The sequence below is a fragment of the Quercus suber genome, unplaced genomic scaffold (assembly GCF_002906115.3).
Source record: "Quercus suber isolate HL8 unplaced genomic scaffold, Cork oak 2.0 scaffold_748, whole genome shotgun sequence".
In the NCBI taxonomy this organism is placed as follows: domain Eukaryota; kingdom Viridiplantae; phylum Streptophyta; class Magnoliopsida; order Fagales; family Fagaceae; genus Quercus; species Quercus suber.
This window is the reverse complement of record NW_027070184.1, coordinates 87,979-109,419: the sequence shown is the minus strand read 5'-3', so window position 1 is coordinate 109,419 and position 21,441 is coordinate 87,979. Positions and strand designations below refer to the sequence as shown.

General features: G+C 33.6%; 3 protein-coding genes across 3 annotated transcripts; 1 reads left to right on the top strand and 2 right to left on the bottom strand.

Annotated features, from left to right (window-relative positions):
- The first annotated feature begins 198 nt into the window (after positions 1-198).
- Positions 199-2,044, top strand: LOC112030012 (ABC transporter F family member 4). The gene is given in 2 exon segments (XM_024062696.2): positions 199-461; positions 463-2,044. Coding segments are annotated over 2 exon segments (1,815 nt in total). The 5' UTR covers positions 199-228.
- Positions 2,045-17,005: 14,961 nt separating this feature from the next.
- Positions 17,006-17,767, bottom strand: LOC111995705 (stress-induced protein KIN2). Its single transcript, XM_024027635.2, has 3 exons — positions 17,619-17,767; positions 17,462-17,530; positions 17,006-17,256 (listed from the first exon to the last, which is right to left on the bottom strand). The coding sequence occupies exons 1-3, from the start codon at positions 17,670-17,672 to the stop codon at positions 17,182-17,184; spliced, it is 198 nt and encodes a 65-aa protein (XP_023883403.2). The 5' UTR covers positions 17,673-17,767; the 3' UTR covers positions 17,006-17,181.
- Positions 17,768-18,427: 660 nt separating this feature from the next.
- LOC112030002 (stress-induced protein KIN2-like) lies at positions 18,428-19,174 on the bottom strand. Its single transcript, XM_024062685.2, has 3 exons — positions 19,019-19,174; positions 18,862-18,930; positions 18,428-18,656 (listed from the first exon to the last, which is right to left on the bottom strand). The coding sequence occupies exons 1-3, from the start codon at positions 19,070-19,072 to the stop codon at positions 18,510-18,512; spliced, it is 270 nt and encodes an 89-aa protein (XP_023918453.2). The 5' UTR covers positions 19,073-19,174; the 3' UTR covers positions 18,428-18,509.
- Positions 19,175-21,441: the final 2,267 nt, after the last annotated feature.

Genomic DNA, 21,441 nt, shown 5'->3' with positions numbered 1-21,441 from the left:
TTATTTCTTTTTAAATTGAGCCACATATCTCTACTTTCTATGGATTTGTTTCTTTATTATGTGAATTGTCTTGCTCAGCTCTAATGTGGTCTTAACCTATCAAAAAAAAGCTCTAATGTGGTTTTAATTATGCATTTATATTCATGATGAACTTAATAAAAATTGATCAAGGTTGATATGATTTAACACTGTCTAAATCTATTTCTTCTTACCTGACCAGTTACTGCAATGGGAAAGAAGCCGGAGGGGACTGGTGCTAAGGCTAGTGGCAAAGACACTTCAAAAGATGCGAAGAAAGGGAAGCTTTCGGTCTCGGCGATGCCTGCTAACATGGATGAGAAACCTGAGAAACCTAAAAAGGGTTCTTCTTCAAACGCTTCTAGTAAACCTAAGACAAAAGCTCCAAAAATGTCATCTTACACTGAGAAGATAGATCTTCCTCCATCTGATGATGAGGATGATGCCTCAAGACCTGTCTGATGCCAAGAAGCGGCAAATGAGGAATGATTCAAATTCACTTGACATAGCCATAAGTGAGAAAGAGTTGAAAAAAAGAGAAAAGAAGGACATACTTGCTGTCCATGCAGCAGAGCAGGCAAAACAGGAGGCCCTTAGGGATGACCATGATGCTTTTACTGTTGTTATTGGTAGCCGGGCTTCAGTTCTTGATGGGGATGATGAAGCTGATGCCAATGTCAAAGACATAACTGTTGATAATTTCTCTGTATCTGCTCGGGGAAAAGAACTCTTAAAGAACACGTCAGTTAAGATATCTCATGGGAAAAGGTATGGCTTGGTTGGACCCAATGGAATGGGCAAGTCTACATTATTAAAGCTCCTTGCTTGGAGGAAGATTCCAGTACCTAAGAATATTGATGTGCTTTTGGTTGAACAAGAGGTGGTTGGTGATGATAAAACTGCCCTTGAAGCAGTTGTTACAGCTAATGAAGAGCTGGTAAATCTCCGAAAAGAGGTTGAATCTTTTCAGAATTCATCTTCTGTTGCTGAGGGTGAGAATGGAGATGATGAGAATGGGGATGATGCGGGAGATAAGCTTGCTGAGTTGTATGAACAGTTGCATACCTTGGGATCAGATGCAGCAGAGGCTCAGGCATCAAAGATTCTTGCTGGGTTGGGTTTCACCAAGGATATGCAGGGTCGCCCAACCCGATCATTTAGTGGTGGCTGGAGGGTGAGAATATCATTGGCTAGGGCGCTCTTTGTGCAACCAACACTTCTCTTATTGGACGAACCCACAAACCATCTTGACCTTAGGACTGTTCTCTGGCCGGAGGAGTACTTGTGTCGGTGGAAGAAAACTCTTGTAGTTGTGTCACATGACCGGGATTTCCTCAACACTGTCTGCACTGAGATCATTCACCTCCATGATTTTAAGCTTCATTTCTACCGTGGGAATTTTGATGATTTTGAAAGTGGGTATGAGCAGCGTCGCAAAGAGATGAACAAGAAGTTTGAAACTTATGAGAAGCAAATTAAAGCAGCGAAGAGGTCAGGGAGTCGGGCTCAGCAGGCAAAGGTGAAAGACCGGGCTAAGTTTAATGCTGCAAAGGAAGCATCTAAGAGCAAGGCTAAGGGAAAGGTTGATGAGGATGAGCCTCTGCCTGAGGCTCCAAAGAAGTGGAGAGATTATAGTGTGGAGTTCCACTTCCCTGAACCTACTGAGCTCACACCGCCACTTTTGCAGCTAATTGAAGTCAGCTTTAGTTACCCAAATCGAGCGGATTTTAGGCTCTCGAATGTCGATGTAGGTATTGATATGGGAACACGTGTTGCTATTGTTGGGTCCAATGGTGCGGGAAAATCTACCCTATTGAATCTTCTTGCAGGTTATTTGGTTCCAACAGAAGGTGAAGTACGAAGGAGTCAAAAGTTAAGGATTGGGAGGTATTCGCAGCACTTTGTGGACCTACTAACAATGGATGAAACGCCAGTTCAGTATCTTCTTCGTCTTCATCCAGATCAAGAGGGACTTAGCAAGCAGGAGGCTGTACGTGCAAAGCTTGGAAAATTTGGACTCTGTTGAAATATCAAATTTAAAAGCAAAATGTGGTTACATAAAAAAAATGTTCAAGCAATATTTATGGAAAAATATAAAAGTTTTGAACAAGTTTATAGGGGTCCAATATATATGTCCTTTTAAAAAAAAAATGATAAGATGTTGAAGGGGTGGGACATGTGGCTAAATAAAATGTCCTTGGCTACACGCACTATAAAAAACTGGTTTTATAGTGGGCTTTTTTTTAGTGGCGTTTGTAAAAAACACCACTATAAGGTGTTTCGAGTGTCATATAGTGGCGTTTTAAAAAATGGGTCTATAGTAGCATTTCCAAAGGCCTATAGTGGCGTTTATAAAAGACCGTCCTGGTCTTACAAGGGCCTATAGTGGCGTTTGTCAAACGCCACTATAGGAACTTTTTATTTTTTTTTTTTTTCCGATTGGGTAGGGCCTATAGTGGCGTTTGACAAACGCCACTATAGGCCCTTGTAACAATAGGGCATATATTGGCGTTTTATAAACGCCACTATAGGCATTTGTAATAGTATAACCTATAATTGCGTTTTGCAAACGGCAATATGGCACAGCTAAAAAAATTAAAATAGGGGACCTATGGTGGCGTTTGGGATAGGACCTATAGTGGCATTTACCAAACAATTGTCTCCATCCGACTTGACCATTCAAAGCTTCAACCAAGTTAGACAAAGAGTCATGGGAAGCATCTTATTAAAAGTGGAAATAGGAGAATTGTATTCTGAAGCTCTTTTCCACATAATCGATGTCGATAATTCCTACAACGTGTTGTTGGGATGCCCTTGGGTACACACTTATGGCATAATCGGTTCTACATTTCATCAATGCTTTAAACTTTGAGATGAAGATGGAAATGTGAAAATGGTGTATGTTGATGCCAAATTTTGATGCCAAATTTTAAGAACCGACCATCCTTATGCATCTATCCAAAAAACAAGGATACTTAGGAAGAAGGGTGAGGAACAACGTGTTTACCCTTGTGTAAATGGGAAGTTTATTAAAAAGTTCTACACCTAAAAAAAAAAAAAAAAACCCATAGGTTGAAAACCTTTTTATAAGGTGACCTAGGCAAAAGTTAGGGCATTAAAAAAAAAAATTCTCTTGAACTACGTGTTGACTTGATCCCCTTTCGGGTACGTAAGCAGCTTAGTATCATTTGCTGAGTTCAGTCACATCCTCACAAAAAACCAAATCCTCTTGAACTATGTGTTGACTTGATCTCCTTTCGGATACGTAGGCAGCTTGGTATCATTTGCTGAGTTCAGTCACATCCTCAAAAAAAAAAACAAAAAAAAAGACCAAATCCCCTCTTGAACTACATGTTGACTTGATCCCCTTTCGGGTACGTAGGCAGCAAAAAAAAAAAAAAAAAAAAAAAAAAAAACTCTTTCCCACCAAATAAATGATCAATCTTATGCATGCAAGAAAATTTGCATAATCAATGTTCAAACGAAGAAAAAAAAAATCAAAACAAAAGATGTCAAAGCCAAATCAACATGCCACTTGGGACTTCAAATTCAAACGAAGGAGATTCCAAACCACACCAAAGAAAATCAAGAGATTCCAAACCACACCAAAGAAAATCAAACAAAAACAAAAATCAAGGTACAAGTGTCACGCAAGAATCATCATTGTTCTCACATGACACTCAGGGGGCACTGTTGAAATATGAAATTTAAAAGCAAAATGTGGTTAGATAAAAAAAATTTTCAAGCAATATTTATGAAAGAATATAAAAGTTTTGAACAAGTTTATAGGGGTCCAAAATATATGTCCTTTTAAAAAAAAATGATAAGATGTTGAAGGGGTGGGATGTGTGGCTAAATAAAATGTCCCTAGCCACACGTACTACTACAATAAAAAAAGGAAGGAATGTAGCAAGAAAAAGAAGAAGAAGAAGAAGAAGAAGAAGAAGAAGAAGAAGAAGAAGAAGAAGAAGAAGAAGAAGGAAGGAAAGAAAGTAACGTGGGAATGGTTGGTTGCTTTTGCAACATCTCACCTTAAAATAAGGGAATTGACATCACATGAGTCAAAAATAAATAAATAAATAAATAAAGCAAAATACTTATAAAACCCCACACCTCAAAAGAAGTGTAGTAACCTGCCTACTATCTGAAAAGTGGAAATAGTGGGGCACGGCTGACCATGAAGTTAGGAATCGTGGAAGAAAAACTGACTCAGACTGCTCCATGAACTGATCAGTTAAGAGCAAAAATAGGGAAAAACTGCTTCTCAGTTCCTCTATAAATTGGAGCAGAACACGCATACAAAAAAAAAAAAAAAAAGGAGAAAGGAAAAGGAAAAGGGAGGAAAGGACAAAAGAAAAAAAAGGGAGAAAAAGGCCGGAAACACAAAAAGTGAGCAAGTACACACACAGCAAAGACAAGGAGAGAAGAGAAAAAAAAAGTACGGATAGAGAGAGTAACTCCAAGCAAAAGCGTAGGTTTGTAGATGGGATTTCATTAGTCCCCTTTCTTCTCTGCCAAAATCTCTCTTTCTCCTTCTTCTTTAAATTTGAATTTTTGTTTGGGAAAACAAATAGGGTTGGGTTTCATGAGGAGTTACTAACTCTATACATGAAGTTTTATACAAGAGTCCCTGACTCTTAAATCCTATTTGATAATTACCAAATAAAAACTCGCTCAAGTTGTGGTATAATACTCTATTAATAGAGTCCTTGACTCTACCCCATAATTGGAGTCCTTGACTCTACCCCATCAATGGAGTCCTTGACTCTACCATTTTAATGGAATCCTTGATTCCACCATTAAATCAATGGAGGCATTAACTCTATCAAATTAATTGTGACTAATTCTTTGGGATTATTAATTAGAATTAATAATTTTTAAAAATAAAATGACTATAAAATTGGGTTGGGAAAATTTTCCCATTTCAAATATGTTCACAATAAATAAAAATTGCTTCAAAGGAGTTTTTCTTTCCTTTAATCAAAATATTTAAAATTCCTTCAATGAAGCAAATGAAAGAAAAGGAAAATTACTTGGAACTTTAACTTCTCAAAAGAAGAGAATCCTTGATTCAATTTCCATGAAAATATGGTCTTTGACTTATCCTTGAGATTAAAATCAATTATCTCACCCAAATACAAAATTATGCCAATACTTAATTAAAAACCAAGTATTGACTAAGAGATCCATCATTTAAAATGAGAGAAAACCATATTTGAGACTTTAAATCTAAAACCTCAAATTAAGAACTACGAAGTGGCTTGATCCAGAAGAGAATCCTTGATTCAATTTCCATGAAAATATGGTCTTTGACTTATCCTTGAGATTAAAATCAATTATCTCACCCAAATACAAAATTATGCCAATACTTAATTAAAAACCAAGTATTGACTAAGAGATCCATCATTTAAAATGAGAGAAAACCATATTTGAGACTTTAAATCTAAAACCTCAAATTAAGAACTACGAAGTGGCTTGATCCCCGCCAAGGGTACGTAGGCAACCTAAACAAATTATTAGGTGCAGCCACAAATAAATAAAAACACATATTCCCTTAAACATAAAAAATAAATAAACCTATGTACAAAGACAACATGGTTGGAATTAAAAGGTCTTCCCTTGAAACAAGGGATTGTAATTAAGAGATACATTATCTTGAATGGGCACTACTTACATCAATAAAACTCATACGCCAAAAAGGCATATGAGTGAAATTATGTTTGACGAATTTGACTAATTGACAACGTTTGTTAAACATGAGTTGACAATTATTGTTAAACATTAGTTAACAATTTTCGTCAACATGATTTTTGGCACGCTCGGTGGGACCCATTCTCCTTTTCATCTCCAACTATGTTTCTTATACATCAATCTTCGTGTTGTGATAGGTTTACCAATGGCTCCCCAAGTGACTGTTTACTTCCACAAGCTTCCCACAACTGCATAAGGAGCAAATGATTGTCGCATGACATTCACCCTTGGTACCCCTTCCATCAAGCTTGAGGTACCAAATGATGAACACGTGACCAACATCCGAGTTTCGTCAACTTCAAAGACTTTGAAGAAGAGGAGAGCAAGGAAAGGTACTAAAACTAAGAAGTTCCAAACCGAAGGTTCTAAGGTGAATGACCCTAACACCATGGGTATGGCCCCAAGGCTTCTCCCTATTCAAATAATGATTGGCTCCATCCCAATCACATTGGGAACAACCGAGTCAGTAATGATGACTTCAATTGAAGAAATGGAAGCTAGACATCCTGAAACCTCGAACGTTAAGGTCACTAAGAAGTTTATCAAGATTTCCAAGAAGGCATCACAAAAGCAAAAGGCGACTCCTCAACCAAAGGCAATGAGGCCTTGCATTCTTGAATTAACTTCACCAAAGATTGATCCTGTTGTCAAGGGAAAAGAAGTAGCCATGGACATTGATGCCTTATTTGAAACATTGCCACCAACCAAGCGAGGCCCTAGAAAAAACGCAAGGAGAGAAGAAAGTCAAACTTCCGAATTGTTTGATTACTATCCATTAACAGCTCTTTGTGTTGAACAATCAAAAAGGGCCAAGTCAAACTTAAAGGTTCAAAAATGGGTATTCTTCTCAGGCTATTTGTTGGCAAAGGAAGAAAATTTTGGATTAGGGACAAGTTCAAAGCACAAAAATGTGACAGAGATTTGTGAGGAGGTTAATAAGTCACCAAGGCCTTACTCAAGTCCTATCACACACTCTAGGGCCCACGCCATGTCCCAATCCATCATCGATGATTCTTCAATCTCCACCACTTCTTCCGATACTATGGAAACGCAAAGTGATTTTCATAGTCCACTATACAGAGATTCAGAGTCTATTTTTCAAGAAGAAGACTTTCCAGGAATTCTAATAAATCAATTTGACAAAGTGTTAAAGATCTCAGATGAAAGTGATTCTGAAGACATGCCGATTCTAGTAACTAGCACCACAAATTTAGAAGAGCAACTTCAAGAGTTGCAAAGAAAACTCATTGAAAAAGATGCTGAAATAGCAGCCTTGGCAGCCCAAGTAGCGTCTCAAGCAAGTACATCAACTAGAACTCAAGTGCCTACAGTCGAAGAAGGGCACACATCATCTAGTCCTATAACACAAGATGAATTAAAGACACTCATTGCTGAAGGAGTCAAGGAATTTCAGGTATCTATAAATTTACCCATTTATGGGTGTTGAAAGCCTTATCCAACTCATTATGACACTGTTCCATTCCCAACCAATTATCAAAAACCAAACTTTGAGAAATTTAATGGTTTGACCGGTTCCCCTCAAGAACATTTGGCACATTTCTATTCGGCTTGTGGAGAATCTGCTTTGTCAGATGCCTTGTTGATAAGACAATTTGTCCAATCTCTCAAGGGTTCTGCGTTTACTTGGTACACCCAATTACAACCAGGGTCAATCCATACGTGGGACGATTTACAAAGGACTTTTCTTGCCCAATTTGTGAGTTCAAAGAAGAAAGTTTCAATCATTGATTTAGTCGATGCTCGGCAAAAATCGAATGAAAGTGTCAATGACTTCATTACAAGATGGAGAAGCCTAAATCTCTAATGTTCTGAAAAGTTGACTGAACAATCTGCAGTACAAATGTGTTCAAATAATCTCTTACCAGAGATTGCCACTTTCATAAGGACTGCAGAACCTTAGAGTTTTGATGCATTGGTCTCTAAGGCAAGCAATGTTGAAAGACAAATTGCCCCACAAAAGAGTACCACACAAAGGGGGCGTAATTTAGAAGAAAAAAATACAGAAGGAAAAAAGGCCTGAAATAATGGAGAAGTAATGGCTACCTTTGTCAATAATGGAGAGCAAAATGGGAAAGGAAAGGAAGGCTCGAAAAATCTCACTCTTGAAGAGAAAAAGAAAACGAAATACTCATTCCATGATGATGATGTAAAAGGGATTTTTAACGAATTGGTGAAAGAAAAAGCAATACAACTCCCTGAGCCTAAAATACCTTCTGAAGTTGATAAGATAGATGACCCTAAATATTGCCGCTACCATCGAATCATTAGCCATCCTCTATCAGAATGCTATATCTTGAAGAATATAATTCAAAAAATGATAAATGATGGTGAAATTGAGGTAGATAGTTCATCTCGAGTACCAGTTGTTGCATCAAATAGCATTTCTTTGCTTGAGGGGGAACCAAAGTCCACTTTGCCTTGCTCACTAGGGGCAAAACCAAATAATGTTGAAAAGATCAAAAAGACTCTTGATGTTAAGGTCGAGTCAAGCAGTCTCCCAAGTCTTTATGAGCTTATGATTGAAGCAAAATTAGACTTTTGGGAAAATTCCTCTAAAGATGGAAATGAAGAATGGCAAACATATATTGGTAAGCAGTCCAAGAAAATGGCTAAAAGACCATTACCAATCATTATGCCCTTTGAGAAGCTAGGAGTCAAAATCCACAGAAGGAAGGATTCCAAGAAAAACAAGAAGAAAAAGAAAAACACTCAAAAGAAAAGCATGAGTTTAGAGGAAGAAAAATATATTCAATCTGAGAGAATGCCAATAACTCTAGTTGAATATCTTCCTAAGGAATTTCTTCAAAATCATTCTGAGGATGAGATGAAAGAGGAAGTTGTGCAATGTTGCACGGTTTCAGTTGATGACAATGAACGAGAGGTAGATGAAGTAACTTTGCTTTCAGGCCAACATTTGTCATTACCACTAAGGGAAAAATTAAGCCAAAATGCAAAATATGATGTTTCTAAAGGGAAAGAAGGCAATTCCTGACAACCTTTGTCACCTAGACTATGTGTTTCATGTTTGGCATGCATAATGTTTAGTGATGAGGACTTCAAGCTCGGGGAAAATTTTCAGAATCAGTTTTTATATGTCAAGGGCAAAATTGGAGGTGTATGGTTGTTAAGAATCCTACTGGATTATGGATCAACTGTAAATCTTCTCCCTTATAAGACATTCAAAGTAATGGGGATGAAGTCCAAACAATTGTCTCCATCCGACTTGACCATTCAAAGCTTTAACTAAGTTGGACAAAGAGTCATGGGAAGCATCTTATTAAATAGTCACATGGCTAAATCTTAAGAGAACTTAAAGAACAACACTTAATGTACTGTACTTAAGTTTTATCCATAAGAGAATGCCTCACTGATTTTATTTTTTGTGGAAAATTTACAAGCATAGGCATAGTATGTATGATCGTGAAACTTCTTATCAATGGATGTGCCTATATCCTTATTATTGTTGATCGCTTTTTCACCTTCTCGAGCTATCAATACCTTTTCTCTCATGTCGGTATCCTCCTAAAATGATTGACAAACTTGCTGTGGAGTTTGAACTCTATCTATAATTGCTATATAATATGCAGCTTGACTATTTAATCAATCAATTCATTCACACTTGAATATTTGAACACAAAAGTATGCATATCGTAATAGAAGTAGAACTTGTCGGAATTGGAATTTAATTTGAGCTTCTGGAGCTTTTGTATAATCAAAGTTTATAATTTCATAATGATACATGAGAACAACGCGGATTTGATGAGATGGGTCTCTCTTATAATCAGGTCACTTTTATGGTTGTGATTGCTGGGTAAGGGTGGAGATTCCTTATATTTGGAAGCGGTAGTTTTTGTTACTAAAATTATTAAGTTATTTAGTTTTTAGATATACTCAAAATTGTCCCAAACGTATATAAAATATCTAAAATGTATGTATAAAATTTAAAAGTTGAAGCGTATCATTATTGTTAGCATTATGGTTGATTGGTTTCAATTCGGGCCACTTTGGTACATTTCAATTGTAAAATTTATTAGTAAATAACTAAATAAGTTAATTTAATTATTTTGTTCAAAACTATTAGTACATAAAGTCATTTAAGCATTTTTTAAATTAATAATAATAAAACAATAAAATCTTTTAAATAATGCTTCTTATGAATGTTTTCATTTAAATTTTTAATAGTAAAAATAACATTTAAATGATGTAATTTACTAACTAAAAGATTTACAAAGTGACATGATTAGTTAGTTTTACATTAACAACATAATAAACGAATTCCTAATTATTCTTTTAGTGATAATGTAATTAGTACACATTTTACTGTATATCTAAAAGTTTAATCGTAATATTTATTATTATTATGCTTCTGTTGAGCCATATTAGCCTAGCATTTTGGTCTACTTCAGTCTTTATAGTCCATTTTGGTATAATTTTGTTCATATAAATTATAAGATCTATTCGTAAAAAACTAAATGATTTAATTTAATTATTTTTTCTAAATCTATAAGTACATGAAGTCATTTAAGCATTTTTTTTTAAAAATTAATACGAATAAAACAATAAGATCTTTTAAATAATGCATCTTATGAGTGTTTTCACTTAAATTTTTAATAGTAAACGAAAACATTTAAACAATATCGTTTACTGACTAAAAAATCGACATGATTAGTTAGTTTCACATCAACAACATAATAAACAAATCCATATTTATTTTTTAGTGATGATGTAGTTAGTACAAATTTTACAATGTCTTACAAATCTAAATAATATTTACAAGTTGAAGCGTAATATTTATTGTTACTATGCTCTTTTTGAGCCACATTAGGATAGAATTTTGGTCCACTTCGAACTATTTTGGTCCATTCAGTTCATTTTGGTCATCCGGTCCACTTCAATCCATTTCATTCTCATTCGGTCTACTTCGGTCCAATCTATTCACTTAGTTCCATTTCGGTCCACTTGGGTCCATTTTGAATTAAATGGTCCTTTTCAGTTTTTGGCTCAAGTTAAAATTCTTTTTTTTTTCCCCCCCTTAATTTTTGGGTTGAAAAGTATGAATTTTATTCTATTTGGGCCTAACTCTTTAGTTTCGGCCTAAAAAATATAAATAAAATAGACATTAGAAATTAGAGATTATGCCCTAAAAAAGTAATAAAAATGATAAATATTCAAAATATTAGCTTTAATTTTTTTTAAAAAAGAAAAAGATTACCTTAAAATTCAAGTTTCAATAATATAGACATTATACTTATATAGTTATATTTGGAAAGAAAAAAAAATGCTACAATTCTAAACTTAATGTAACATGTGACAAGTGTTCCATGGAATGAGGGTGTGCATTTTTTTATTTTAATATTCTTGAATATGTTCAAATTAGTCAACCGATTATGGTATATTTGAAAAAAGTAATTTTAAATTTTTAATAACTTTTTCTTCATTTATATAAAACAATATTATAATTATGTAATTTAAATTTTTTTATTAAATTATATTTTTCATATAATTACCCTCTCCACATCTCTATCCTTTACGGTGTTGTTTAACTTACCTGGACGAAACTTTCAATTGCAGCCCTCTTACTCTTTTGCTATGTAATTGCTGTTTTAAATTTTATTATTTTAATGCATCATCCTTTCTTATCAGTTTGTTTGGTATAAAGATAGAGAGAATGTTGCTTGCTAAGACTAAAATTGGAGGGTCAGTGAATTTAGAATGCTTCTTACATGTGACAAACTTAATGGCTCCGCTGAAGATGTTTTCAACCTAGCAGAAATAGTTGTTTCATTTGAGGCATGAGATTTAAACCACACACTATGTTTGAAGTACCCTTTATTCTTTTGCTATGTAATTGTTGTTTTAAATTTTAATGCATCGCCCTTTCTTATCAGTTTTTTGGTATAAAGATAGAGAGAATTTTGCTTGCTTAGACTAGAGTGGAAGGTCAGTGAATTTGGAATGCTTCTTACACGTGACAAACTTTAATTGCTCCTTTGAAGATGTTTTCAACCTAGCAACAAGATTCTGTAAATGTTCTACGAAGGCGAATCTAATTCTTTCTTTCTCTTAGGGGAAGAAATGGTTGCAACTCTTCTGAATGATAATTATTGATGGCCTATGTATAAACTTGCAGAATGCCAATGAGCTCCATGTATGGTGTTGTTATCAAGTATCATATTCTTCAGACATGAGGTTATAGCCTTATAGGAGGACTGCACACTGTTTGCTTGCTTTTCCTTTGATATTGGCTTGGGGAACCCCATATATTTTCACATGTTTAAAAATTAATTTGGCATGAAAACATGAGAGTATAAGAGAAGAGTAAGACTTAGGTACAGTACTTAGGTACTGTTTCTTATGTTTCCTTTTTAAGATTTTACTATGTGGATTTTTTTTTTCATGGGATGGAAGTGTATTTTTTTACTAAATAGTCACATGGCTAAATCTTAAAAGAACCTAAAGAACAGCACTTAAGATACTATGCTTAAGTTTTATCCATAATAGAACTGATTTTATTTTTTGTGGAAAATTTACAAGCATAGGTATAGTATGTATGATCATGAAACTTCTTATCAATGGATGTGCCTATATCCTTATTATTGCTGATCGCTTTTTCACCTTCTCGAGCTATCAATACCTTTTCTCTCATGTCGGTATCCTCCTAAAATGATTGACAAATTTGTTGTGGAGTTTGAGCACTATCTTAATCCAAAAACATAATATACTGGATTTAGGCCCAACATATTGTGTATCAACCGTCCACTTCTATAATTGCTATATAATATGCAGCTTGACTATTTAATCAATCAATTCATTCACACTTGAATATTTGAACACAAAAGTATGCATATCGTAATAGAAGTAGAACTTGTCGGAATTGGAATTTAATTTGAGCTTCTGGAGCTTTTGTATAATCAAAGTTAATAATTTCATAATGATACATGAGAACAATGCAGATTTGATGAGATGCGTCTCTCTTATAATCATGTCACTTTTATGGTTGTGATTGCTGTGTAAGGGTGGAGATTCCTTATATTTGGAAGCGGTAGTTTTTGTTACTAAAATTATTAAGTTATTTAGTTTTCAGATATACTCAAAATTGTCCCAAACGTATATACAATATCTAAAATGTATGTATAAAATTTAAAAGTTGAAGCGTATCATTATTGTTAGCATTAATGTTACTACGCTCCTGGTGAGCCACATTAACATAGTATTTCGATTTATTTTGGTTGATTCGTTTCAATTCGGGCCACTTTGGTACATTTCAATTGTAAAATTTATTAGTAAATAACTAAATAAGTTAATTTAATTATTTTGTCCAAAACTATTAGTACATAAAGTCATTTAAGCATTTTTAAAATTAATAATAATAAAACAATAAAATCTTTTAAATAATGCTTCTTATGAATGTTTTCATTTAAATTTTTAATAGTAAAAATAACATTTAAATGATATAATTTACTAACTAAAAGATTTACAAAGTGACATGATTAGTTAGTTTTACATCAACAATATAATAAATGAATTCCTAATTATTTTTTTAGTGATAATGTAGTTAGTACACATTTTACTATATATCTAAAAGTTGAATCGTAATATTTATTATTATTATGCTTCTGTTAAGCCATATTAGCTTAGCATTTTGGTCTACTTCGGTCTTTATAGTCCATTTTGGTATAATTTTCTTCATATAAATTATAAGATCTATTAGTAAAAAACTAAATGATTTAATTTAATTATTTTTTTCTAAATCTATAAGTACATGAAGTCATTTAAGCATTTTTTTTAAATTAATACTAATAAAACAATAAGATCTTTTAAATAAAGCATCTTATGAGTGTTTTCACTTAAATTTTTAATAGTAAACGAAAACATTTAAACAATATCGTTTACTGACTAAAAAATTCGACATGATTAGTTAGTTTCACATCAACAACATAATAAACAAATCCATATTTATTTTTTAGTGATAATGTAGTTAGTACAAATTTTATAATGTCTTACAAATCTAAATAATATTTATTGTTACTGTGCTCTTTTTGAGCCATGTTAGGATAGAATTTTGGTCCGCTTCGAACTATTTTGGTCCATTCAGTCCATTTCGGTCATCCGGTCCACTTCAGTCCATTTCATTCTGATTCGGTCCAATTCGGTCCAATCCATTCACTTAGTTCCATTTCGGTCCACTTAGGTCCATTTCGAATTAAATGGTCCTTTTCAGTTTTTGGCTCAAGTTAAAATTCTTTTTTTTTCCCCCTTAATTTTTGGGTTGGAAAGTATGAATTTTATTCTATTTGGGCCTAACTCTTTAGTTTTGGCCTAAAAAATATAAATAAAATAGACATTAGAAATTAGAGATTATGCCCTAAAAAGCAATAAAAATGATAAATATTCAAAATATTAGCTTTAATTTTTTTTAAAGAAAAAGATTACCTTAAAATTCAAGTTTCAATAATATAGACATTATACTTATATAGTTATATTTGGAAAAAAAAATGCTACAATTCTAAACTTAATGTAACATGTTACAAGTGTTCCATGGAATGAGGGTGAACATTTTTTTATTTTAATATTCTTGAATATGTTCAAATTAGTCAACCGATTATGGTATATTTGAAAAAATTTATTTTAAATTTTTAATAACATTTTCTTCATTTATATAAAACAATATTATAATTAAATTTATTTTGATGAATGCAAAATACATTATATTTTTTATTACATAAAACTTATAAAAATAGAAAATACTGTAAATAACACATGCACCTACATATTTTGCATAATATTCTTATAAAATAATTATATTACATTCGCGTGGGTTTGAGACTAGTATATTCTGGTTGGATACATCAGTTAAGAAGAAGTATGTATTACTCTAAATTTGCTAGTTCTGACAGCTCTGATAGTTGATTTGTTACAGTAGGTTTACTCTTTTCCTTTTCTTTTGAAAAAAAGAGAAAGAAAAAATGAACAGGTATATAATTCTTTAGGCCAGGTTTCATTCATGGGACTCACCAGGTTTGGTGCTTGAAGCTGCCTGTAATTGAGGCTCCATTGGACCTATCACCATGATGTAACACACACACACACACACTTGTTACTGTTGTCAGTAGATGTGGTTATAGATATGCTCTTTAGTATGCATCCATTTTGCGTCCCATATTTGTGATTGCATAGCTGATGTATACTGTGACTACATTATGATTTATGCACATAAATTTCATTATGGATCTGGCATTTGGTGACGGGTTTTCACTTCTGTGTTATTTGCTTTTAATATTTTAACTACAGTCTGTGCAATATGCAAAAGTTTTGATCATAATCCCACTAACTGGCCCACTGTTTTCGCCTCCAGTCAATGTGACTTCAATGGCAAGGGTTGCTGTGAGAGCTGCAATAGATCCGGCATGCCCGCTTGGTATTGTTGACGTATATGGTATAATACAGTATAGACAACAAAAGTCAGCATAGCCTTTGTTAGGTATTTTGTAATCTTTTCCTTAAGCATAAGCATAAGACAAAGGTCACCCAAAATGTCTGATTCCAGATAATATGAAGTGAGAATCTATACACTGGGAAGACCATGAATGTTTTATCTGATATGAAATAAATATTGGGTAGAATGCAACTTAAATAATCTGTGATTTAAAATAAAAGGATGAAATAGGCGGTGATTTTGATCGTTAGATTGGGAAGAACAAGGGCATTGGTAGCAGAGAGTATTAGAATACATAGAGGATTGTCACCCCTTAGTTTTTAACCAATGACAGGCCCAGATGATATTGCAGGAATCGTGTTCCAAGGCCTTATTCTATGGAGATTTCTTTTCTTCTCTCTCTATTTTTTAATTTTTACAATCCAACAAACGATTTATACAAGTGCATAAGTATTTCTTATGAGTGCATCAGAATGCCCAACATGCTAAGTGAATTCTCAGTTTTTTCAGTGATAGGCTTTTGCTTGAACAGAAAAGTATCTTTCCCTTGTTATATCTTGTACTATTAGACCATTGGAAAATTATCTTAGTTCACAGAGTATCAGCCCTAATTATCCTGCAAGCTGTTTTGCTGCAAACTTCTGATTTATCTTAGTTTTCAGAATGTTTGAGATGTTGAAATATTTTAATTCTTAAATTATTTTGAATCTTATTGTAGATAATTATTCTGTTAATACATTTGAGCAAAAGTACAAAAGGTGGGGGCTTCAATGAGCATTCGCAATTAAAATTGATTTTTGTACCTGAAAGATATCATGTAGGCCTTCAAAATGTACTGCCAATAATTTTTGTGCAGTGGTATCTTTTTATTCGATGGACTTATTTAGTAGCTTGAAGTCATTGTTCTTTTATTCATAGAGATAGCAAATAATTATCAAATGCAAGTTTGCACTTCTTCTGGCACTATTTCATCAAAATAAACTTTTCCTAGATAGTTCTCAACAAGGAGATTCTGGAATACCACATTGGAGAGGATGGTGTAGTTCAAGATACTTGCAGGTAAATCTAAAACGAATAGGTGATGGATAATATTATAAGAAAGGTAGCTCTCAAGTTCTAAGGCTGTGTAGCTCAAGATACTTCATTAATATCAATCTATTTTCCTCCTCTCTGGATTGTGTGGAATCTATTTCAAAGGAAATTTGTGTACAAATTAGAATTTTCATTTGAAGAATTCTTGGGTTTTTGTGGCTGCATCTTAGAATCATTATCTGATTATTGCATCCACAGGCTGTTCAGAGGGTTGTTACTGATATATCTAAAGTTGGCGGCTATAGTCCAGGAATTTTATAGAATTTTTGGAAGCATTATAACTCACTTTCGTAGAAATATATTGGGTATGCCCTTGATTTAAAGGGAAATTAGATACAGAAAATGTGGGAATGGTGGCAGGCTCCAAAATGTGGTAAACACCAACTTCACTGGTTTCTAATTACAAGACATGTTTAATAGAAGCATTGTGATTTACTGATTTTGATCCAAAATAATTTTAGATTTTGAAGCATTGCAATTAATTGTACTTAAGAGGCTGCCAAAAAATTTGATACGAAATACCCTGGATTCCATAGCTGCATGAATTATTAAATTTTTGCTCATCTATTGAATTATATGCTGTGGATTGCATTGTTAATGTATATTTTTATAGCAGTAGACTTGTATTTTGAATTGTATCTATAGATATTAAGAAAACTTGTGCATGATCTTCGAATTCATGGAGAAAAATCTATAAAAGAGTTCCCTTGTTAATTCAGAAAACAAATTCAACCAGCTCTATGAGAGCAAGATCAAAAGAAACTACAAAGTAGAAGAAAACAAAAATTCATTACTCAAACGTTAAAAAAGCACAAATATTTATTTGGGGAGGTCTTGCATGATGAACTCCAATAATATTAGTTTCATTTGTTTCCTCCAACTGCATTCTTAACAGCATCACAAGCCCCTTGTGCCTTAGCCTTCACCTGCTGACCAGCCTGCAAGTTGCAACAGAATTCCATTTGTAAGCAAATTAACAAAGATTTGGGGACTAAAATTGTGTCTCAAAGTGACAAGTCCTTGGGATCAAACTAAACTAGTTTGATATGAAAACATTTTTCCTGATACTTGAGATGAGAAGCATTTTGTTATGTTCATTTGTAATTGTAAACTTGTAGTAAAAAGTAAAAAACTTGGTTGAACCTCTTGGCAAGATTCCTTGGTAGATAGGGCAGCATTGCTCGCCTTGTCTGCCATGTTGCTTGCCTTTTCCTAAACCAAAACAAAAATAACACATTATAATAAATGCATGCAATGTAGAGTTTCAGTTGATATAAAAATAATAGGGATAAGAAGCCACCTGAGTTTGGCCCTTGACCTGGCCAGCTTGGTAACTCGCATTCTGGGTGTCCATAATTCACTTTCTGATTGGAACTTAAACACGTAAAAAGAGTAATTCAGGCTCTAAAATTCAGCTTTGTTGGGTGATGCAACAAACAAATGTGCGGCCAAATTTATACAACTTTCAAACTGATCCACTACTAACACGTTTTANATCTATTTCAAAGGAAATTTGTGTACTAATTAGAATTTTCATTTGAAGAATTCTTGGGTTTTTGTGGCTGCATCTTAGAATCATTATCTGATTATTGCATCCACAGGCTGTTCAGAGGGTTGTTACTGATATATCTAAAGTTGGCGGCTAAGTCCAGGAATTTTATAGAATTTTTGAAGCATTATAACTCACTTTCGTAGAAATATATTGGGTATGCCCTTGATTTAAAGGGAAATTAGATACAGAAAATGTGGGAATGGTGGCAGGCTCCAAAATGTGGTAACACACAACTTCACTGGTTTCTAATTACAAGACATGTTTAATAGAAGCATTGTGATTTACTGATTTTGATCCAAAATAATTTTAGATGTTGAAGCATTGCAATTAATTGTACTTAAGAGGCTGCCAAAAAATTTGATACGAAATACCCTGGATTCCATAGCTGCATGAATTAAGTAAATTTTTGCTCATCTATTGAATTATATGCTGTGGATTGCATTGTTAATGTATATTTTTATAGCAGTAGACTTGTATTTTGAATTGTATCTATAGATATTAAGAAAACTTGTGCACGATCTTCGAATTCATGGAGAAAAATCTATAAAAGAGTCCCTTGTTAATTCAGAAAACAAATTCAACCAGCTCTATGAGAGCAAGATCAAAAGAAACTACAAAGTAGAAGAAAACAAAAATTCATTACTCAAACGTTAAAAAAGCACAAATATTTATTTGGGGAGGTCTTGCATGATGAACTCCAATAATATTAGTTTCATTGTTTCCTCCAACTGCATTCTTAACAGCATCACAAGCCCCTTGTGCCTTAGCCTTCACCTGCTGACCAGCCTGCAAGTTGCAACAGAATTCCATTTGTAAGCAAATTAACAAAGATTTGGGGACTAAAATTGTGTCTCAAAGTGACAAGTCCTTGGGATCAAACTAAACTAGTTTGATATGAAAACATTTTTCCTGATACTTGAGATGAGAAGCATTTTGTTATGTTCATTTGTAATTGTAAACTTGTAGTAAAAAGTAAAAAACTTGGTTGAACCTCTTGGCAAGATTCCTTGGTAGATAGGGCAGCATTGCTCGCCTTGTCTGCCATGTTGCTTGCCTTTTCCTAAACCAAAACAAAAATAACACATTATAATAAATGCATGCAATGTAGAGTTTCAGTTGATATAAAAATAATAGGGATAAGAAGCCACCTGAGTTTGGCCCTTGACCTGGCCAGCTTGGTAACTCGCATTCTGGGTGTCCATAATTCACTTTCTGATTGGAACTTAAACACGTAAAAAGAGTAATTCAGGCTCTAAAATTCAGCTTTGTTGGGTGATGCAACAAACAAATGTGCGGCCAAATTTATACAACCTTCAAACTGATCCACTACTTGACACGTTTTTGTTTTCTCATAATATGTTCATAACATGTGTCGTTATATGATTGAAGTTTGGCATTTTTAAATTGGCCTTATGACCAGGTTCTTCTTTTTATGACACTTGGTTCAATTCCAAGTTGGTTACGATTTTAGAGGGATATGGACTTTGTCTTTCACAGTTTATTTTGGATCAGAGGAAAATACATGTCATTGTGTATGTGTATGGCATTGAATCAATCTAATATTTTTTTAATATAAAAAACAATAGAGGCATGAGAATTTAATTCAGTCTTCCTTCTATAGAGCCACGTCCGATTCGTCCTCCCCCACCTTTTTTTGGAAAATGTCTAGTGCACATCGCTTAATGCACATATAGTACACACTTTTCAAAAACAAGAAAAATCGTGATTTCAACTTTAAGTCATGATTTTAAACTTTGAAATCATTCAAGTCACAATTTTTTTTTTATAGAAAGTGTGTATACTATGTGTGCAAGTGAGTGTTTGTTTCTTCTTTCTAGTCTGTTATATTGCTGTTTCTTATCAATGAAATATATCTGTTTCCCATAAAATAAAAAATAAAAAATAAAAAAAAGTGAGTGTTTGCGTAATAATCACTCTCCACTTTTTTTTTTATCCCCCTTCCAGCTACGGTTTCTTTGTTCTTCTTCCAGCACTTTTGGATGTGATTTCATGCTAATGACATGTTGATAAATTCAACTGTGACATTTATGGTTTAGATCTTACAAATTGGGCCTTGATATGTGCCCATCCAATTGGGCTTAGCCTTCGGCTAGACTGCTGAGAAAGTAGAGGCAAAAGAAAAGAAAAATTTTGTTTTTCAATTTGGATTATACAATGTCTTTTTATTTTTTTTTGGTGTGTGTGTGTGTGTGGCTATTATTGCACCGTTTAGATAATTAAAATCATAATAAGAAAATACTATTGGCATGGGGCAGCTGGAGGTGCCTACCAGCCAAACCACATGATTGCTGTCCTACACTCCTACTTGCTTATTTTGTCTTAAGGAGTTAGGACTGTACTACTAAGTTCTAAGACTTGTGCTAGAGACATCTTATTATTATCATTTGAATAAAACTATATTGTATATTTATTAGACTTTTTTTTTTTTATGGGAATATATATTAGACTATTGAATCAAAGTATTCCAGGTACATTATTAACCAGTAAAGCCATTACATTACATCATTGAAGTTTTCGGCTTCAGTTGCTAGCCTCTGGGCTGGGAGATGGTATTGCATGTTTCGGAAACATGCAGAAGTTTCTCCTGGGCTGGTCGGTTTTTTCGATTATAGCCATGAGTCAATGCTATGTGTCTTATTGAAGATCCCAAAAGTCTAAATTCAGGATGGATGAATTATTATTATTATTTTAATTTTAGTATGGATGAATTATGTGCAAAGGATTCCTTTAACTTGTTTGTTGCCGTTTGGGTGAGTTGGCTTGGGGAGGGCAAGGGTTTGAGTTACAGAGGTAACATATTTAGTATGCAAGTATTTTTAACTATCTCAAAAAAGAAAAAAAACCTTGATTAGATCACCATTTAGTGCTCTCTCTTTTTTGGGTATATCTTTTGATGCAATTTAAAGAGATATAAAAAAATAATAATAATAATAAATAAAAGAGAAGAATAATCAAGAAGTATTTCAACCTTAAGTAGTCATTCCGCAATATCAAAAAAGAAAAAAGTAGTCATTCGGTAGAAGCTGATTGCTGCATATAAAATCACTTCTAATAGTCATTGACCGTGTAGAAATAAAGAGACAAAGAAAAGGGAGAAGGAAACTATTCTTAATGAATCACTGTACATTTTTCTGTATTTTACGTTATCAGAGCTTACAATTTCTTCTTAGAAAGAATGCTCAATCGAAAAACAACTCTTCTTGAGCCAACAAGAAGGTGATACCAACCCAATTACCCCAAAATGGACTTGTTAATTGCTCTATTAATTACATGAATGAAACACGGATGAAAATCAACTAGTTTTTAATCAACCGAATGGAAAATAAGTGCTTAAAAACTACTATCAAGTCCTGCAACATACGATTTTTGGAACCAAAAAGAAAAGAAAAAAATTATTTGCAAACCAACAAAGATGCAAATAAAATGGAGTTGTTCACTGGGAATGGAGAATCACACGTAAAACATGCAGTATGTGTTCTATCGATTTGGAGACACTAGCAGAGGAAGGGTAGGGCCATGGCCTTGGGTTTTAAAAAATTTCCCCTCCCTT

Excerpts from the sequence above, each read along its gene's own strand:
- LOC111995705 (XM_024027635.2), bottom strand. The coding sequence starts at position 17,672 with ATGGACACCCAGAATGCGAGTTACCAAGCTGGCCAGGTCAAGGGCCAA. Across the intron at positions 17,531-17,618 it reads AGGTCAAGGGCCAAACTCAG|GAAAAGGCAAGCAACATGGC; the intron begins GTGGCTTCTTAT and ends GTTTTGGTTTAG. Across the intron at positions 17,257-17,461 it reads CCAAGGAATCTTGCCAAGAG|GCTGGTCAGCAGGTGAAGGC; the intron begins GTTCAACCAAGT and ends TGCAACTTGCAG.
- LOC112030002 (XM_024062685.2), bottom strand. The coding sequence starts at position 19,072 with ATGGACACCCAGAATGCGAGTTACCAAGCTGGCCAGGTCAAGGGCCAA. Across the intron at positions 18,931-19,018 it reads AGGTCAAGGGCCAAACTCAG|GAAAAGGCAAGCAACATGGC; the intron begins GTGGCTTCTTAT and ends GTTTTGGTTTAG. Across the intron at positions 18,657-18,861 it reads CCAAGGAATCTTGCCAAGAG|GCTGGTCAGCAGGTGAAGGC; the intron begins GTTCAACCAAGT and ends TGCAACTTGCAG.